We start from the raw sequence: 18,608 nt of genomic DNA, 5'->3' as shown, positions 1-18,608 counted from the left end.
CCTGCCCCTCGGTCTGTGCGGGGAGTTCACACACTCCCCACAGCCGAGCAGCCTTCCCCCGCCCTAACTCCCATGAGCCTCATGGGCTCCCAGCGGGGTGACGGTTCCCATGAGCCCCTGGGGCTTCCAGCCGCGTGACAGACGGTGGTTCCCATGAGCCCCTAGCAGTGGGGGGAAGGGTGTCTGCCCCACTCCCAGCCCTGACTGGGGCTCAGGTCAGCACTCAGCACCCTGCCGCACTGTCACTCACCCATCAGAACGAACGCCCCGTCAGTTGATAGGCCCCATTCCCCCTCATGACCGCCCGCGCTGCGTACTGCCCAATGAGCGCGACCCTCCGCATTAAAAGCAGCAAAGAGTCTTGTGGCACCTTACAGACACAGACGCACTGGGGCAGGCGCTCGCGTGGGTGAATGGCATCCAAGGAAGTGGGTATTGAACCGCGCAAGCTCCTGCTCCAAAAGGCTGTTAGTCTAGAAGGTGCCCCGGGACTCTGCTGCTTTTACAGCTCCAGACTAACAGGGCAGCCCCCGATACTTGACCTCCGCCTAACGTCACTGCCAACCACCCCCCGCAGTACGGGGTCTTCCAGCGACCTTTCCAAAATCTCTAAGGCGCACGGCGCGTGTGGCAAGGCACCCCCCGCCCAACCAATCCCGATGCGGCTCGCCACCCCGAGTGCCCGCCCTCCGTCTCTTCATCCAGTACCAACACGGGCACTCAAATAGGCTCCCGCCCACCGTGCCATACAGCTAGTACCGCGCCTTACGTTCCCAGTCAACCAATTATAACTTGTCTTTCCTCAATGCTGCTCACTCGTCCTGCCTCTCAACCATTCCCACCGCAGTTCGCTGCAGAGTGACATCTCAGATGACCTATGCGCGTTGCCTCCACCCTGGACTGCTCTCCTCCAATCGCTTTCCTTCACTGGAGAAGCTAGGCCAATGGGCCGCCGCGGAAGGCCAATGGACGTAAGAGTCTGCCAATGGAAAGACGTGCTACTGTGACTGACATCTCCGCGGCCAATGGCTTTCGAGCAGCTTTATGAGGTGTAAAGGCTGGAAGGTTCGCGAAACGCGAACGCCTCGAGCTGAGGAGACTCTAATGGCGGCGACTGGAGCTAACGCCACGCCGCTAGGGAAGCTCCATCCACCCCCACCGCCGGGGAAGCCGGGCTACCCGATGCCTCCGCCAGGTCCCCCAGGGCTGGTCCTTCCAGGGCCCCCCCCGCCACCACCCCCAGGCCCGGGCCAGGCCCAAGCCGCGCTGCTAGGCCCCATGGCGGCTGCTGCCTACCCCTTCGCCGCGCTGCCGCCGCCGCCTCCTCCGCCACCCCCGCCCCCTCCGCCGCCCCAGCCGCAGCCCCCGCCGCAGCAGCCTCAGCCCCCGCCACCCCCACCCCCGCCGCCTCCCCCGCAGCAGCAACAGCCGCCGCCTCAGGCTGCGGGGCCTCAGCCCCCTCCTCAGTACGGGCAATACCGGTATCCGTCCCCGCCGCCGCCCCCGCAGGGCCACGAGCAGCAGCAGCAGCAGCCGGCGCCGCCGCAGCAGCAGCAGCAGGATGAGAACGGCCCGGGAGGGGGCAGTAATCACGGTGAGGGGCAGAACGAAATGGAGGGGGAGGAAGAACTGGGTTGGTTGGGGGTCAGTGATATGGGTAGTGTCGAGGCAGGGATGTAGAGGAAGTAGAGCGCAATGGGGGTATATAGAGTTAAGCTCAGTAGGGAAGAGATGTGGAAGTTAAGGGGCTGGAGTGGTGGGGGATGCACTGATGGGGCAGTGCTAAGGAGTAGGCTTGGGGCCTTTTGAGGTTAGTTGGTAGCATAGGCTGAGGGGACAAGTTTGGAGGACGTTGCACCGAAAAGCAAAGGGATGAGGGGGCGCTTGAGATGGTCCATGGGAGTTGAAGGGGCTGAAATTTAGGGGTGGTTATAATTTTGGCAATTGTGGGGTGGGGTACAAACTGTAATGGGGTAAGTTTGGGGTTTAAGGGCTTATGGGGTGGGAGATGGCTATGAGACTATGTTGTAGATGTATTTGAGGGGGATGAGGTAGATTTGAGAATGGGAAGAAGAGGTGATGTTGGGTGTTCTGGGAGAGGAAAGAATTTGGGGGCAAATAAAGGGTTGGGTGGGATGGGGTTATATAGTAGGAGTAGGTAGAGAGTAGATTGGGTAAGGGGGGAAATGAGTCACGGTAGGAGAAAAGGATCTGAATCCTGCCAAATGTAGGGAAATGGGGCTGGGGGCCAGGATGGGATTGAGGTGGTGACTGTGCTCTTTTGAGGGAGGGAATGAAGAAGAGAACATTTTCTTAGTTGGTTGGAGAGAACCGGGTTTTGGGTAAGAAGGGAACGTAAACAGATCTGGGAGTTAGTAACTTAACATGTGGGCATGTGGTAGTCAGGGGAACTTTGGACACAAAATAACTGCAGTCCCTAAGGCATTGAACAGCCTGAGATGGGTATTCTTGGAAGAGACAAGGCTTGGTGTTACCTGTAGGAGTTAGCAAATACTCATACAACCAAAATGGAGGTCTCTGTAAGATTGGGAAGAAATGGAGGATAAGGCTGCCCTGGTCTCTTTAACTTCCTATTTTTATTAGTCTCCCTCTGTAGCTAGATTATTAGGGATAGTTAATCCTGTTATGCTTCTAATGTTTTCTAGAAGAGCACATTTTGGGAATGCTTTCACACAGGCACAGCCAGAAGAGCATGCATTTTGTCGTATGATTTGAACGCAAGTCATAGATCAGCATCATAAAAAAAAGGGAGGAGTAACAGTTTCCTGCACTACTGTTCAAGGAAAACTGCTGTGGGGTTTTAATAGTTTCCAATCACATCATCCAGTGTAAATATCCCTAGAACATTTACTGTTACCTTAAGGGATCTTGTAACGTGTGCAGAGAGGCTGAATGTGAAATCGTGCTGTGGGAGGCAGCCATGTTGCTTTGCTGATGAAGATCAGAATTGCAGCGTTCCCTTTAAAAATGGTGGCTGAAGTGACTAGAAAATGTTAGTTGGATTGGAGAGCAGCAGTTCTTTTGCTTTGGAAAGGTGATCTTGAAGCATCTGCCTGTTTTTCGTTTGTCTTGCATTATGGAGGGGCATAACTTTGTAGTTGATACCACTGTTTTTTTTTATTTCAATCTCACTGCTGGTTGTACCCCTTGCTGATTTGCAGATTATAAACACGTTTTAATGTGGCAACATTTGCTGATAATTTTCTGCCTGTGTTGCTATTATCTATATTATGGTAGCACCCTGTGGCCTCAACAGAGAAGTACTCCCGCTCTGCTAGGTGCTGTGTAAACATGGTGACAGTAGGATCTTAAAAGGCTAAATAGACAAGGGGTGAGAGGGGAAACAGGCACAGAGAGGTGAAGTGATTTGCCCAAAGTCACATGGCAGGTCCATGATTAGACTGGAATATAATTTTGGTTTAGTGTGCTACCCTCTGGACCTTACTGCCTTTTGTGTGCAGTGCTCTTCATCCCAATGAGAGAGTTCCTATTGAAAGGAATAGGTAGGCTTGACAGTATTTCTGACTTAAGAGAATTCTGTGTGCTCAGTGTTGCAGCAATTATTGCTTATGTAAGATGTATGTATTAAGTCAAATTGTATGCATGAAGGTGTTTCTACAAAGTGTGTCTAAAGAAGGGTGCTTGCCCTTAGATTTTCCTAATAAGAAGCGGAAGAGAAGCAGATGGAACCAGGACACCATGGAGCAGAAGACTGTCATCCCAGGAATGCCCACTGTTATCCCTCCTGGACTCACTCGTGAGCAAGAGAGAGCTTATATAGGTAAATACACGTTCTTCCCTTTTTTCATCTGATCTGCTATCAGTGGTGATCCTGAGACTATTTCTGGTTGTTGAGTGTTCGGAAAGTTAACTGTGTTTTTTCTAGACTTCACGTTATTGTGGCCTTGTTCCATAACTTCAGATCAGTAATTCACACATTTTTGCTCAGTTGTGCACTGTTGCAGCTCCCCTGTTGTGCTTGTGACAAGAGTAGTGTTCTCCACAGGCAAGGTGAAAATGGTCCTTTCTCTAAGTATATTAGCCTCTCTTCTCAACATCTATTTAGTAATCTCATTACAGTCAGTGAGGCCTCTAGGATTACCTCTCCAGTGGAGAACACTGCCTCAGAGTCCCTCTTCAAACTGAATGTATTATGTGGGAAGGCGAGTACCTCTTTCACAGCACAGCCTTGCACCAGAAATCCCCTCAAACCTAGTCTGACTTCCTTTTGGGCTGCTTAATTTTTTAAAAAATGATCTCTGTAGAAGTTCAATTTTTGTGTTCAAGGTTGTATTGGTCATATTGGTTTTGCTCTCAGAGGGAAATTGAGAAATGTTGCTTCTGTTCTTTGTGGCAAGAAATCTATACCTTCAGCATCTCTTCTAGTTTAGAGCTCTGCTAAATGAGCTCTGTATTCACATGCACACAAACTTCTGGGAAAGGGATACTGCTTAGACCTATGGGAATGAAGGGTTTTGAAATGTTAATTGTGAAAACAGGAAATTTCAACGGTTAAGATTTGTCTTTGGGACTACACCATTCCTATATGAGAATAAGAATGTTTAAGTGACTTGGTTTATAAATACAAGGTTTAACATTAACTTTGCCTTCAATTGCAAACAGTGATGCTAAATTTCATGAGCGACCAAATATAAGCCAGGAGGGTGAAAAAGGGCAAGAAAGTCCTAATGTATCTGAGACTCTGCATTGTCACATGTAGTTCTAGTCCTTGCATTTTACATAAAGCAAGCTCTTCTTCACAAGACAGTGTGATCCAGTTCATCTCCCTGGGGTTGAAAATAATTCTTGATTTCTTTCTTCTGCATAATCACTGAGAATTTTGACTTGCTTTGTAACTAGTCATCTTGTTCACCCACAGCAGTGCTGAGAGCTGGTTATGGTTCACTTAGTTAATAGTTCACTGTCAAGGTTGCTAGGTCAGTTTCTAGACAGTGTGGGTTTTGCCCTTGATTCTGTCAGTTTCTGTACCAGAGTATCTTCTCTAGGCAGAAATATAAAGCAGTTTTGATCCAGTATCGTAAAACAAATATCTGATATTTAAAGGAAGAGCCAGGTGTTAGCTGCATTGACAACTACTGTTCTACCAGATTTTCTGAAGTTGCTGTTTTGTTACTTGTGTAGAGCCCTGTATGTACGTGCTATTTCAGCAACAAAGCTAAGACATGTATCATACCCCAAAGAGCTTATAAGGTGTGCATAACTTAAAACATGGGATACAAGTTTGGAAGAGGGAGACATGAGGGGTTGAAGAGGGGAGAGGTGAGGATTGGGGGATAGGCAGAACCAGGATTGCTTGAAGAAAGTTTGAAGAAGAGAAATGATTGGTATGCAAGGACAGTGAGTGTCCCAGTTTCTTAGAGGCTCTAAATATCATTTGAAGGGAGTTAGAAGTGCAAGACATAGGGCACACAGAAGGAAAGCACAGTTTCTGTGCCAATGAGGCAATCTCAAACATCTTAAATTGGAACCAGCATAAAACTACTGCCAACTGGATAAAATAACTGCAGCTCAGAATTCTCAGTCTATGCTAAGGTAAGAAGCAAGTATAACACCAGCACTTTTATTTAAAAATATGGGGGAGAGATGTTGAGAAGAAATAGTGTGGACCAGATTAGCACCCCTCTCCACCATGTGCTATTCAGCTTCTCCAGAAATTAACCAAATCCCATTACTTAGGGTTCAGAGATCCTGATCTTTTTTCTTTTGTACAGCATCAGGCACCCAGAACTGAGTCAAGCTTAAACTGCTTGTACATTTTAGTAATTTACCATATGAAAATCGAACCCTGAATCTTTGACTTACCTTGTCCATTATCTATAACCGCAGCAGGACTTTTGAAGTCTGTACATCATATGGGTTAGTTAGCATGGTACAGTGCATGCAATTTCTGTATGTTGTTTTTCCTTTACCTTAAGGAGTTCTGTTAAGAATAAAGACATGCACAGGTGCATGGCCCATGTGCTTTTGCCTTAGAAAAAGAAATGTGACCTTTTCTGAACTGGTATGTCTGACTTCAGCAACATTAATTCAAGTCACGTTTTTAATTGGCTCTGAAATCATCAGTAAAATTATTTTGATATTTACAGAAATTGTTACTCTGCTATGGGAAGAAGTCCAGTAGGACAGTGGAATTGCTTGCAAAAGCATCTTCCATTAGGTCTGCTGGATCTAATACCAGTTTTAGCAGGTCAGAAAGAGTTTTGGCTTCCAGTAACTTGCTGGTTGTAGTCTCAGAGATCATACAGTTCTTTCTGCTAACCCCATTTCAGTTGAGCACTTTGCTTTCTAATTAATAATCCTCTTTGAAGAAGGCTAGCTAGATGTAAATAAGATCAATGTGAGCCTTTCTGGATTCCTGCTGAACTTAGCTGGCTGACATAACATTGTGCGGGTTTCCTTCGATTTGTTCACAATATCAGTCGTCCATTGCAAAGTCTCCCGTTCTTCATGCTTTGATGTTAAGATTTGAGATGTTTTTTGGTAACAATGTCTTTTTTCCATCCTTTTTTCTTTCCTAACCTGGTTTCTTCCAGTGCAACTGCAGATTGAAGACCTGACTCGTAAACTGCGCACAGGAGACCTGGGCATCCCCCCTAACCCAGAGGACAGGTTGGGAAACAGTTTTAACCAGCTGACAGTAACACTTTTACCTTTTTTAATACATTTTTTTGGTGGCATCATAATGTGTCAGTTCAATACAATCCTGCTCTAGTCAGATGACTGCAGTGCTCTTTGTGGAGGAGAGCTGGGGTTTTTCTGTTAGGGAAGATGGAATGGAACCAATTCTAGCCCTACAAAAAACACAGGGAAAAGGGTAATAAGGGTATATCATTGTTACTGATTTTCTAAGCTTGTAGATTTAATTAACCTGACTTGTTTTAAGGGAAATTAAGGTAGGCAATTAATCTACTTTTTCAGGGTCTGACTTGTGCACATGCCCAGTATCTAGAGGTCTTTCTCACAGGTTCACCTTGCAAACTTTTAAGCGCTATTTTATTTTATTTTAATTTTACTTTTTTGTTTTTGCATCATTGAGTTTGAGCAGCCTGGAAACATACTCTGATCAGCTTATATGGCAGAGCTTTCTGCTTGGTGGTTGAGGATGATTTTTTAAAAGCCAGATGAGTTTTCTAACCAATTTCTTTGCTGCCAGCTATTGTACAGCATTGGCCAACATCGGGAAATTCTGGGGACTCAAGGTGGTGGGGTAATTCCAACCTCATTTACTCTTTTTGAAGTGAAAATGTTGCAGTAGGTTTTTGGACAGCTGTGACTATGTTGGGCTTCAGTGATATTCTGAAAAGTAACAGCGTTTAACCACTTTATTTTTGTAATTGGGTTGTTAGCATGGCACAGCAGAATCTGGTTTGTTTACCGGAAGGGAGTAAACCCCTCTTTCCCCCCCAGTCTTCCAGCTGAATTTGTTGTGTTATAGCATTTAGCACAACTGAAGTAGTTTTGCTTTTAAAATGGGAGTGAAACGTTCTTTGGCTTGAATTCTACCCAGCTGAAGGTGTATTAGATCAGTAAGATGGTGTCTTGAATGTTAAAGCCATTCACTTCTGCATCTTTGTTTAGCCTTGCTAGGAGTCAAATTATTATGCCTTATTTCCTTGCAATAACTAGTTTTCTTTAGCACACAAATTTTGCACTCCCATTGCACTTTTTACATTACAGGGCGCCACTGCATAGAGTCTTTTTGACTGTTAACTTTAACCATTATTACAAGTTACTAGTAAACTTTGAAAGATTTTTTTTATCCTTTTATTGTCAGGAGGGAATAGATGTAAAGTCTATCGTTTTTCCCTTGCTCTTGGTTTTTAAGATTGAGCTGGGGCAATTGTCCTAACTTGACTGACAGATTGGCATTTGTTATGTGAACAATAACCCAGACTGGGGAGAGTTATTGGTGTCTTTATTTTTTCCTGTGAAGGTGAGGCATTGCTGTAACAGTCTTTAACGTTTTTAATGATCAGTTCAGCAAAAGAGCCCAAAGTCAAAGTTGTCTGATCTGTCAAATATCAAACTTGTTAGTGGGTTAAAAAAATTACTGGAGTTTCTGATTCAGTTACAGAAGAGTCTAACTCTTAATTGCTCCTCAGCAGTTCAACAGAATCAAATGCATGAAATGACTGTCTTAGCATTAATTTCTGAAGATGTAATATCAAAGTTAAGCCATTTAATAATTCATTGTTACTTGAATTCTTTAAAATGTGTTTCTAAACTAACTACTAGCTAACATGAGTTTAAAATGCTTAGTAAAAGCAAGCTGGGAGGGTGATATCTTGTATTTTTGTGTTGCTTTCTCTGCTATTGGACTGTGTTACATTTATTCAAATCCTAGAAATGGAGGTGTAATTTAGACATGATTAGTCCTGATCAAAGCTGACCTTTTATTCCGTGTGTTGATGGTTCACTTTAGGCTCAGAAGACAGTGGGATCAACTGATTTTAATCCTTACTCTAACCCGTTAGAAAAAGTTTCTCTTAACCTAAAACAAGGGTGTAGGTTTCTGATTACTTCTGGGATGTATTTTTTTTAATAACCTGATCCACATAATCTCTTCCCTTCTTGCAGCTAATCCTAAATTTTCCTTCATGTTTTAAAAAAGGTCCATAATTTAATCAAATTTCTAGGAGTGTGATTTTTTTCTTACCGCAAACACAGCTGTGGTAAATCAAACTGACTCTTTTATTTTAGCTTTACAACATTTTGCTGTTAAAACAAACAAACAAAAATTCTGCTTTCTGGTCATCTAAACCCTGTGGAGAAAACAGGGCTCTCCATAGAGGTTTACAGGTCCAGACTGTGGACCAAGAAAAGGCGGTTTGACCCAACCTCTAAGCCTAATGCAGAAAACAGGTTTAGAGTCGGCCTTGAAGCTGCCAGCACAATGATGGAAAAGCCAGGACAGAAGCCATGACCGTCTCTCTACACTGGGGCAGTGAACTAGATTTAATGGGTGTTGCCAGCAGGATTAGTCACCTTTTGATTAAAGACTAATCTCTTTTGTTACTCTGTTATGGTGTTAAAAGTCCACGTTTAACCTGCATTATCTCCTGCGTTAGAAGTCTCTCTAAACTCATGGCTGCATTGCTTAGTGAAGCTGGAAAGATTGTTCTCTGTGTGAATTAACTCTCTCCACCTTCCCCTTTAAAATACATGAGCACACTCATGGCAGAGTTGCTGTCATTGTAGCTGTTTACAGCCTTGCTACCCCCATAAAGCACCTTATTTCCCCCCTCCTCGTGGCATACAGTGTTTTGCTGCAACCTCCTTATCCATGTAGCAATAAGACAGGCATGAATGAACTTACACCTTCCTTTCCTATGGTCTTAATAGCACATTTAGCTCTGATTTGCCTAAATTATGCTAGGGTTCAGGGGAAGCTGTACTTGTAAGTGGCCACTTGGGTTTGACCACAGGAGGAATAACCATGGGTGTTTTCTGCAGGTCCCCTTCCCCCGAGCCCATTTACAATAGTGAGGGGAAGCGCCTGAATACCCGAGAGTTCCGCACCCGCAAGAAGCTGGAGGAGGAGAGGCATAACCTCATCACAGAGATGGTGGCCCTCAACCCAGACTTCAAGCCACCAGCTGATTACAAGTAAGTGGAGTGAGAAGATCCAGCCAGATGTTATGGGTAGGCTTTTGCACTGTCATTCCTGGATGGTTTCATCCTGTCCCAAAATCCAAGTTTTGAATATTATCCTATTACAGATGGTCACAGCTTCCTCTGCACAAGTGCTGCTGTGTAAATAGCTCTTTGGGATCTGCCTATAAAGCAGTGGTCATCAACCAGTTGATTGTGATCTCCGGTGGTATAGCGAGGTTGCCCCAAGCTTCCTCCCTCTCTGTCCTGGCCCCATGCTGCTCCCGAAAGCAGCCAGCGTGGTCCTGAGGGAGGTGGTGGGGTGGGGGTCTTGGTGCACTGCTCCTGTCTGCCAGCACTGCCCCTGCAGCTCTCATTGGCAGCTGAGGGGGTGATGCTGGCAGAGAGGGGCAGCATGTGGAGCTACGTGCCCCATGCCCCCCATATGGGCACGTTGGCCCTTTCCATGAGTGGCGTGGGGCCGGGACAGGCAGGAAATCTGCCTTAACCTTGCTGCTCTGCCAACCGGGAGCTGCCTGTGGTAAGTGCTGCCTGGTGGGAGGCCACACCCCAGCCCCCTCCCAGAGTCAGCACCCCAAACCACAACCCTAACACCCTCCTGCACCCAGAACCCCCTCCTACAGCCCTGAGCCCCCTCCCAGAGCAGAGCTTGCACCCCTCACCACCTGCACCCTGGCCCTAGGCTTAGCCTGGAGCCCCCTCCCACACTGCAAACCCGTCAGAAACCACACCCTCTCCTAAACCCCTGCCCCAGCCAAGTGAAAGTGAGTGAGGGTGGGGGAGAACAAGCAATGGGGGGAGATGGAGTGAGCAAGGTGCGGCTTTGGGGGAAGGGGCAGGGTAGATCCTGGGTTGCCCTTAAATTAAAAAAGTGATTTGGGGCTGAAAAAGGTTGGAGACCACTGCTATAAAGTGTATAGCCACTGTTTCCCTGGACTACCAATGCATTCTGAACTGGGGAAAGAGTTCTGATCTCAGTTGGCTCAGGTTCCTTATGGAGGTGTCTGTTGACTAGCTATATGCAGGTCTCGATCTCTTTTTGATTTGTTTCAGGCCTCCAGCGACCCGAGTGAGCGATAAGGTGATGATCCCACAGGATGAATATCCTGAGATTAACTTTGTGGGGCTTCTGATTGGACCCAGGTGAGCTGCTGCTACTCTCTCTGAAATGAGAGCAGTTCAGAGTTGATCAAATTTGGAGTCAAAGAGTTTGACAGTGCTGGCTTATTTGCTTATGCTTGAGAGATGGTGCTGGTAAAAGCACATCAAGACTCTAGCAGATAGATGGTGTGACATCAAGACCAGAGCAGAACTGGCAGCCTTTAAAATGGTTCAAAGCATGTCTATTCAGGAGCCAGGCTGACTGTACTATGGGATTTTAAAGGCAAAACACTCCAAGTAACTTTATCGCCTTGCATCCCACTGGGTGCTTGGATGCTATTCCAGTTCTAGTCTCTACCGTGCAAGCCCCCATATCTTAATGTAGGACTTCATGGCACTGAAACAGACAACCTGTCATGTTATCTTCTGACAGGACATCCTCCAGAGTCTGACATAGTGTGTTTATGCCTACTCTGGGAATGCAGAAATATTCCTTGTGTTTGAGGAGTGTGTGCTTGGCATTGACCTAGTGCTGGAAATATGCTGGGAATTTACACCAGCATAGATGTATCTTTCAGGAGTGTGAAAAATCCATACCCCTGAGAGATGTGCTTATGCCTACCTAACCCTTATTGTAGACAGCACTGGGTCAATGGAAAAATTCTTCCAGTGATGTAGCTAACGCCTTTTGGGAATGTGTCTTACCTATGCCAACAGGAGACTGCCTTCTGTTGGTGTAAGTAGTGTTTATACTGAAGTGCTACAGCTGCAGTTGTGCTGCACTAACAGTTTAAGTGTAGACATACCCCTAGAAGAGTTCTAAACAGGGTGTTTATTGGGATAAAACTGACCTCACGTGAAGAGGAGTACTTGGGGCAGTGATACAGTCACATTGGGAGTGAAGTAGCATCGGGGTGGGGAGTGGAGAAATCCCCCAGTTGGCATGGGAATAACACAACCATTTGTTCTACAGAGGTAATACACTGAAGAATATTGAGAAGGAATGCAATGCCAAGATCATGATCCGAGGGAAGGGGTCAGTGAAGGAAGGGAAAGTGGGCCGAAAAGATGGCCAGATGCTGCCTGGAGAAGATGAGCCTCTTCATGCTCTGGTCACTGCCAACACCATGGAGAATGTGAAGAAGGCTGTGGAACAGGTATAAATGCAAAGCTAGGGATGGTCAAACCGAAAACATCTGGGGGAGTCAGTCTCAGCTGTGGTAAAATATCACATCGTGGAAACACAACTCAAGCTTGCCTCCTGCATTGTAATCCATTGCCCGCCTCTTGCTCTTCATACTTGCTTTATTCTTTTAAAGAGGCAAGGTGATGAAATAAATAAGACCTGTCTGTGCACTTTGGAGGAAGATTCAATCTCAGCACTCCACTCATAGGAGTGATATGGCAGGACATAGTAAAGGAATTGGAATGAGGGGGTTGGCTTTATCACTGGCCTGTAGGGAAGCTGGAATTCTAACAGTGGTGTAGACCTGAGTTTGGGAGCTGAATTTTTCCAAGGCAGATGAGGGTTTGAGCTTGATACCACTAAGCAACATGTTTTTTCCAGATCCGGAATATTCTGAAGCAAGGCATTGAAACACCAGAAGACCAGAATGACTTGCGGAAGATGCAGCTGCGTGAGCTGGCCCGGCTTAATGGGACGCTGCGGGAAGATGACAACAGGTAAGTACCTGCCTGCTGGAAGTAGCAAAGTCAGTGCCGCTGCATATGTTTACTGCTGCTTGAGTGTCAAGCTGATCTAATTATGCTGATATCCCTTAGGATCCTGCGGCCATGGCAGAGTGCAGAGACCCGCAGCATCACCAACACCACTGTGTGTACCAAATGCGGAGGAGCTGGACACATTGCCTCTGACTGCAAGTTCTCTAGGTAAATCTCCCAGGCCAGCTTGTTTAAGCAATCTTCTGTCAGCTGTGCCTGCTCATCATTTGTGTAGCAGATGGGCTCTGTGGCTGGAATGCTATAGCTTTTCAGAAGGGTGTCTTGGCAGCTAATTGCAGCAGACCATCCTGCTAGTCCTAGGAAATTATGTGCTATCCAACACAGAAGCACTCGACAAATCAGTCTTCCTCTTAGCACAATACCCAGGGAAGGGGTAGGAGTTAGCAAATACTTGGGTTGGAAATGAATCCTATACAATACCTAATGGTGATTAGAAACGGGGATCCAAACCAGCCTCTGACTGGGATGAAGGAACTTTTCCTAGGATAGGTTATTTCTTAACTGTAGGGTTTCTGGTACCTACGTTTTGAAGCAGTGGCTAGTGGCTGATGCTGGAGGTGGGATAGTGGGCTAGATGGAGGCACTCACCCAATCCATGGTAGCAGTTTTCTGTATTCATTTAGCTTGACAGCTTACTCCATATGAAGCCTAGGAGATGAGTGATGTAGCTTTGGATCCATCTGTCCTTCACAGTGGACTCTGCTCCCATCCCATAGCACTGATATTTGGTGTGTGTGGCTTAGAGCAGTGGTTTTCAACATCTGGTCCACAGACTAAGGGTTCTGTGAAAGGTGACTATAATAATAAAAAAATCTAGATCCTAGAAAAGGCATTCTGGTTTTCCGATCAATCAAAAGTATATGAATGCCCCCACCTACAGCTCAAACCCCCAAATTGTTGCAATTACCATAGAAGCCCACAATTTAACACCCTTTCTCATGCTGCATCAAATGTCATGTCAAGCACGTGCAACTGTTCAGTTAGACTAAAAACTACTGTGGTAGGGGTCTGCAGACCACAGGTTGAATTTCCAAAGGGGTCTGCACCTCCATTTGAAAATTTTTAGGGGTCCACAAACAAACAAAAAAAGGTTGAAAACCACTGGCTTAGTGGCATGTTTCCTTTTGCTTCCAGACCTGGTGACCCTCAGTCTGCTCAGGACAAAGCCCGCATGGACAAAGAATACCTGTCCCTGATGGCAGAGTTGGGAGAAGCTCCAGTCCCAGCATCTGTGGGATCTTCCTCTGGCCCCACCAATACACCTCTGTCAAGTGGGCCCAGACCCTCGGGACCAGGAAACAACCCACCTCCTCCCGTGAGTGATTGGGCCTTTTCACTTGCTAGTATTTGCTTGAAAGGAAACAATAAGCCCCTTTTCTCCATCCCTATGCATTGCAGTGTCCATCCCAGTGGTAGTGACAGGAATCAGTCTCCCTTTTTTTAATGGCTCATAGGGAGAGAAACAACTGTGCAGTCAGTTCTGGGTTTTGTCCTATTTTTGGGTGCTCCGAACTATGTTGAGAGGGTTGGAAATTCTCATGTAGAGAGAATGAAAACGTTGGGATTGTTTAGAGAACGTAGATCTATAAATGAATGACCTAGAGAATGGAGATCAGGAGCTTTTGTTCTCCCTGGCTCACAGTACAAGCACAAGGGAACACTGAAATTGAAAGGTGTCGATTTCAGAAGGAGCCACGGAAATACTTTTCCACACTACAGATAATTGCCCCATGGAACTCAGTGCCATAATATTGAGGCCATAAAGTGAGCTAGATTCAAAAAGGATTGGATACTTCTACAGATATCAAGAATATCCAGAGTTACAGTAGTCAATGTTAACAAGCTTTGGCAGGGATGTTACACCACCTGCTCCAGAGCTTACACCAGTCTGTAACTGGTAAGGAACAGGGTGAGATCTAATGTCAAGCAAGTTATCCCACATCTGCCCGATGCAGGGTGTGGTTTCTTGCATCTTCCTCTGAAGTCTCTGGCTACTGTCAGACAGGATATGACACTAGATGGACCCTCCAAGTCTGGTCCTGCCCTGTAGTTCCCGTAACACGACAGTTAATAGTTAGCAGTCTGGTTCCACCTTTCCTCTCTGAATTACAGAAGACGGCTTTGATTGTATTTAAAGGGATGTCTGACTAGCTCCTTTTTCTCCCCCACTGTAGAACCGTCCTCCGTGGATGAACTCTGGCCCTTCTGATAACCGGCCCTACCATGGGATGCATGGAGGACCTGGGGGTCCAGGTGGGCCTCACAACTTCCACCACCCCATGCCCAACATGGGTGGGCATGGTGGCCATCCAATGCAGCACAATCCCAATGGCCCACCACCCTGGATGCAGCCACATCATCCACCCATGAACCAGGGGCCACATCCTCCAGGTCACCCAGGCCCCCACCACATGGGTAAGTACATTCCAAGGCATTGCGGGTACATGGGGGTTGGTGTGGGCAGGGACTGGTGTTGGGGTTTGGCCTTGGGGAAGTGCTCTGTAGTTAAGATGCACCCCACTAATCAGCATGCTCCATCTCAAAGCAGAAGAGTTTATCCTACAGCCTCAGGGTTTAGGCTACAGCAGATACTCGGACCTCAGTGATTCAGGGGCCAAGTTAGTGATCAGCATTACCCAAAAGAGCCACAGCAATGTGAATGACAGGAGAAATATTTAGTGTTTTAACACACACATGCACGCACATTCTCACAGCAAATATGTTAATAAATTAGTGCAAGTTGATAATTGGTAAAAGTATCCTGATTGGTTGGTTGTTAATTAAATCAGTGTTTTAATATCATGAGCCGCAAAAGACATGTTAAAGAGCCACTTGAGGCTAGAGAGCCACAGTTTCACTGCGCTACCGTGTCTGCATGGACAGGACCATTAGCTAATGAGTAGACTTGTTGCGGGAGGAGGGGGAGAATCTCCTAGTCTCATTAACTGGCACTAAGGCTGCCGTCTTTCATTCCCTCAAGATCAGTACCTGGGAAATACGCCTGTGGGCTCTGGGGTCTATCGCCTGCATCAAGGAAAAGGTGAGTGTCTTGTGTCACAAGCCCATAACCAAGTCACAATTCAGTGTCGCCTCGATGCCCAGCCCCTAATCGGCCGCCCCTCTCCCTTGCAGGTATGATGCCGCCGCCGATGGGTATGATGGCCCCGCCGCCCCCTCCGCCCAGTGGTCAGCCTCCCCCGCCTCCCTCTGGTCCTCTCCCCCCATGGCAGCAGCAGCAGCAGCCTCCGCCGCCACCTCCCAGCAGCAGTATGGCGTCCAGTACTCCCTTGCCATGGCAGCAAAGTGAGTAAGAGCAATTCTCTTACCTTCATCCCCATCCCGCATGCGTGCGAGAAAGGGACACTACCCCACTCACCCATATGGTTACGTGGGTGTAGAAGGAGGGGTAGGGGAGGTGGGAGCACGGCAGCATGTTTGCAGAGGCTGGGGTGGTACAATTTCCCCATCCCCATTGCTGCTGTCCGCTGCCCATTGGCCAGGAAACACTGTTATAGCAGTTAGTTCCCCCTGCTGCTTTTGGGAGCTACACTCCTGCATCCCACTTGCCTAGCTGTCAGCTGTGTCAAAGCAAAGATGGAAATAGCTCTCTGCATGTAGAGTTCTCCATATGACTCCCTTGCCCTGACTGACACCAGAAAATGCTCCCTACGCTCCCAGGACCAGTAGTGCCCTCTGTGCATGTGGTGAGCCTGCATCCCATGACAGTCCAGTCCCTTTAGCGAGGCTGACACTTCCCTTACCTGCAGTTATTCCAAGTTTCACCCCTGATCCTTTCAAGTGACCCTTTTCTTCTTTAAATCCCAGATACGACGACCACCACCACCACGAGCGCTGGCACCGGGTCCATCCCGCCATGGCAGCAGCAGGGGGCTGCGGTGGCGGCTTCTACGGGGGCCCCGCAGATGCAAGGCAACCCCTCCATGGTCCCTTTGCCTCCAGGGGTCCAGCCTCCGCTGCCGCCCGGGGCCCCGCCTCCTCCGCCGCCACCGCCGCCTGGCTCCGCGGGCATGATGTACGCCCCGCCCCCTCCCCCGCCCCCCATGGACCCTTCTAATTTCGTCACCATGATGGGGATGGGGGTGCCAGCCTTGCCACCATTCGGCATGCCCCCCGCACCTCCGCCACCCCCACCACAGAACTGAAGGATGGATTTTTTTTCTATTCAATTGTCTCATAAAATGCTGAATCTCACCTTATGGAGCCAGGAATCATAGGGGAGAGGCACGTAAAGCCAGGCTGCTGGGAACGTGCCAGAGATTACGTCTCACACCCTCCTCCTTACTCTATTCAGAATGAAGGCTCGGGGCTTTGTCATGTCTGATTCCTATCCGACTGGTGTTTCGGTAGCAGAATCCACACTAGCTCTCAAGGCACTGTAGCACGGAGTCTCTCTTCTGAAGCAGGGGCTGCCGGGGCTCCCACAGTGAGATTGGAGGACTCTGGGAATGCAGTGAGGACACTCCCTCAGCAGGAACCTGCCTGTAGCTGGCTGGTGGCCATGTTGGGAGAACGGACAGTTCTGTGAAGCGACGAACTCTTCTCTTGAAGAACGTGGTCGGAACGCTGGCTCCATATTGTGAACCTGTTTGTTACTTTATTTCCTCTCTCCCCCTCCCCCTCTGATTTTAAATCCATCTGAGGAGAGCAATGCTCTCTGAGTCTTTCTTTCCAGCACTGCTAGTGCCTGTAGGTTGGAATGCGGGCAAGGGGCAAGCAAATGGATTTTAGAGATCTCCTTGGACATGACTTCATACCAGAGGAAAGAGGCAGGAAAGTACCATAGCTGAACTTTAGGCCCTGTGAACCCCAGCAGTAATACACCCCAAGTCAGGGCTTTGGCTTGGGGAGGATTGTTTCTGTCAAGGGGCTACTATACCAGACAATAGTGGTAAGCATGCTGGAGGGATGGGGGTCCATTGTCCTCTTAACTGTGTGTATTGTAATGCCCCATGGGGGCAGTAGCGAGTTGTTAGTGGTTAATTGGGTAGTTAAGAGGTTTCAGTAGGCACAGAGAAGGCCCTGCTACTGCATACACTCAAGGTCCATTTGCTTTTCACTTGCCATGTGCCTAGAATCTTTCTAACATCTGAATGTTTTGTGGTCTGGGGTTCCCTTGCCCCCCAAATTGGAGCGATTTCTGTTGATGATAATGTGTAAAACGCTCTTCTGTTCAGTCACCCGCAGCCATTTCTTACTGCTTTTTTGTGTATGAATAAAACTGCATTAGAAGGGAGGTTCCAATGAATAAAAGCAGTTTTTTATAAAGGCCTAATTAATTCTCTGTGGACTTGAATGGGGGAACCCATTACCATCTCCCAACAAGTAGTGCTGTGCTCCACTGCAAGAGTTGGGCTATGTTTCTTAAAGGCAGAGTTTGGGGGTATGATCCCTTGCACATTTGTATGGAAAGTGTGCGCTCCTGAAAGCTCAGCTTTTCTTGAGGCCTTCAGCCTTACAAACAGCGTCCTTGCTGCTCTGGGAAGTCAGTGCCACAGCAGCAATCCAACTGCAGGATATTTCTGACACCCCTGTTGCTGGGACAGGGTTGGGAGAGCTGCGTGATCTGCTGTCACATTGACCCATTAAAGGGTCACTGGCTCAATTAACACTTCATGCTCTGTAGTGCTGCCCACTCCTTTAAGCCAAGGGCTAGCTAAAACACCAACAACTCTTATATGGCAATACTGGGTGGTGTGGTTCATCCAGTCATTGCTACCACAGTCCCCATGCCCTTGGCAGATGTGAGCAGAGATGACTGAACCTCTCAAACTAGTCCCCTAAGGAGCATTTCTTCCACTTCACTGCAGCGTGCTGTTCCTCCAAGCATTGCACATCATTTGTTTGGGTATGACCAGCAGCATATTCCTGCATGGTGCCAGTTTCCCTAATGGATTTAGGTCAGGAAAAGTATGCAGTGGTTGCATATACATACTTCAGTTGATCATCTAGTTCTGATACAGCATTTCAGTGGTACTATGGGCACAGTTGACTTAGAGGTGTAGTAAAATGGAGATGGATTCCCTCTCACTCGTGTAAAACCTATCAAGTGTGACTGGACAAAATGACATCAGCCAAGATCTATTTATTGG

General features: G+C 47.3%; 1 protein-coding gene across 4 annotated transcripts; it reads left to right on the top strand.

The window, feature by feature from the left end:
• The first annotated feature begins 1,029 nt into the window (after positions 1–1,029).
• SF1 (splicing factor 1) lies at positions 1,030–17,791 on the top strand. Of its 4 annotated transcripts, none has more exons than XM_050960727.1 (13): positions 1,030–1,594; positions 3,674–3,802; positions 6,576–6,651; positions 9,496–9,648; positions 10,708–10,797; positions 11,729–11,912; positions 12,323–12,438; positions 12,538–12,645; positions 13,633–13,813; positions 14,673–14,913; positions 15,479–15,538; positions 15,631–15,801; positions 16,324–17,791. In XM_050960727.1, exons 1-13 carry the CDS (start codon positions 1,045–1,047, stop codon positions 16,659–16,661), a joined length of 2,397 nt encoding a protein of 798 aa, XP_050816684.1. In that variant the 5' UTR covers positions 1,030–1,044; the 3' UTR covers positions 16,662–17,791. The 4 variants fall into 4 exon arrangements, with proteins under 4 accessions (XP_050816684.1, XP_050816687.1, XP_050816686.1 ...); XM_050960730.1 differs by having other exon boundaries at positions 1,389–1,594; positions 15,484–15,538; positions 16,324–16,663; XM_050960729.1 differs by having other exon boundaries at positions 1,389–1,594; positions 15,631–15,805; positions 16,324–16,663.
• Positions 17,792–18,608: the final 817 nt, after the last annotated feature.

This window comes from Gopherus flavomarginatus, chromosome 6 (genome assembly GCF_025201925.1).
Source record: "Gopherus flavomarginatus isolate rGopFla2 chromosome 6, rGopFla2.mat.asm, whole genome shotgun sequence".
Lineage (NCBI taxonomy): Eukaryota > Metazoa > Chordata > Testudines > Testudinidae > Gopherus > Gopherus flavomarginatus.
Note: the sequence above shows the minus strand (reverse complement) of the source record. Positions and strands in the feature narration are given on the sequence as shown.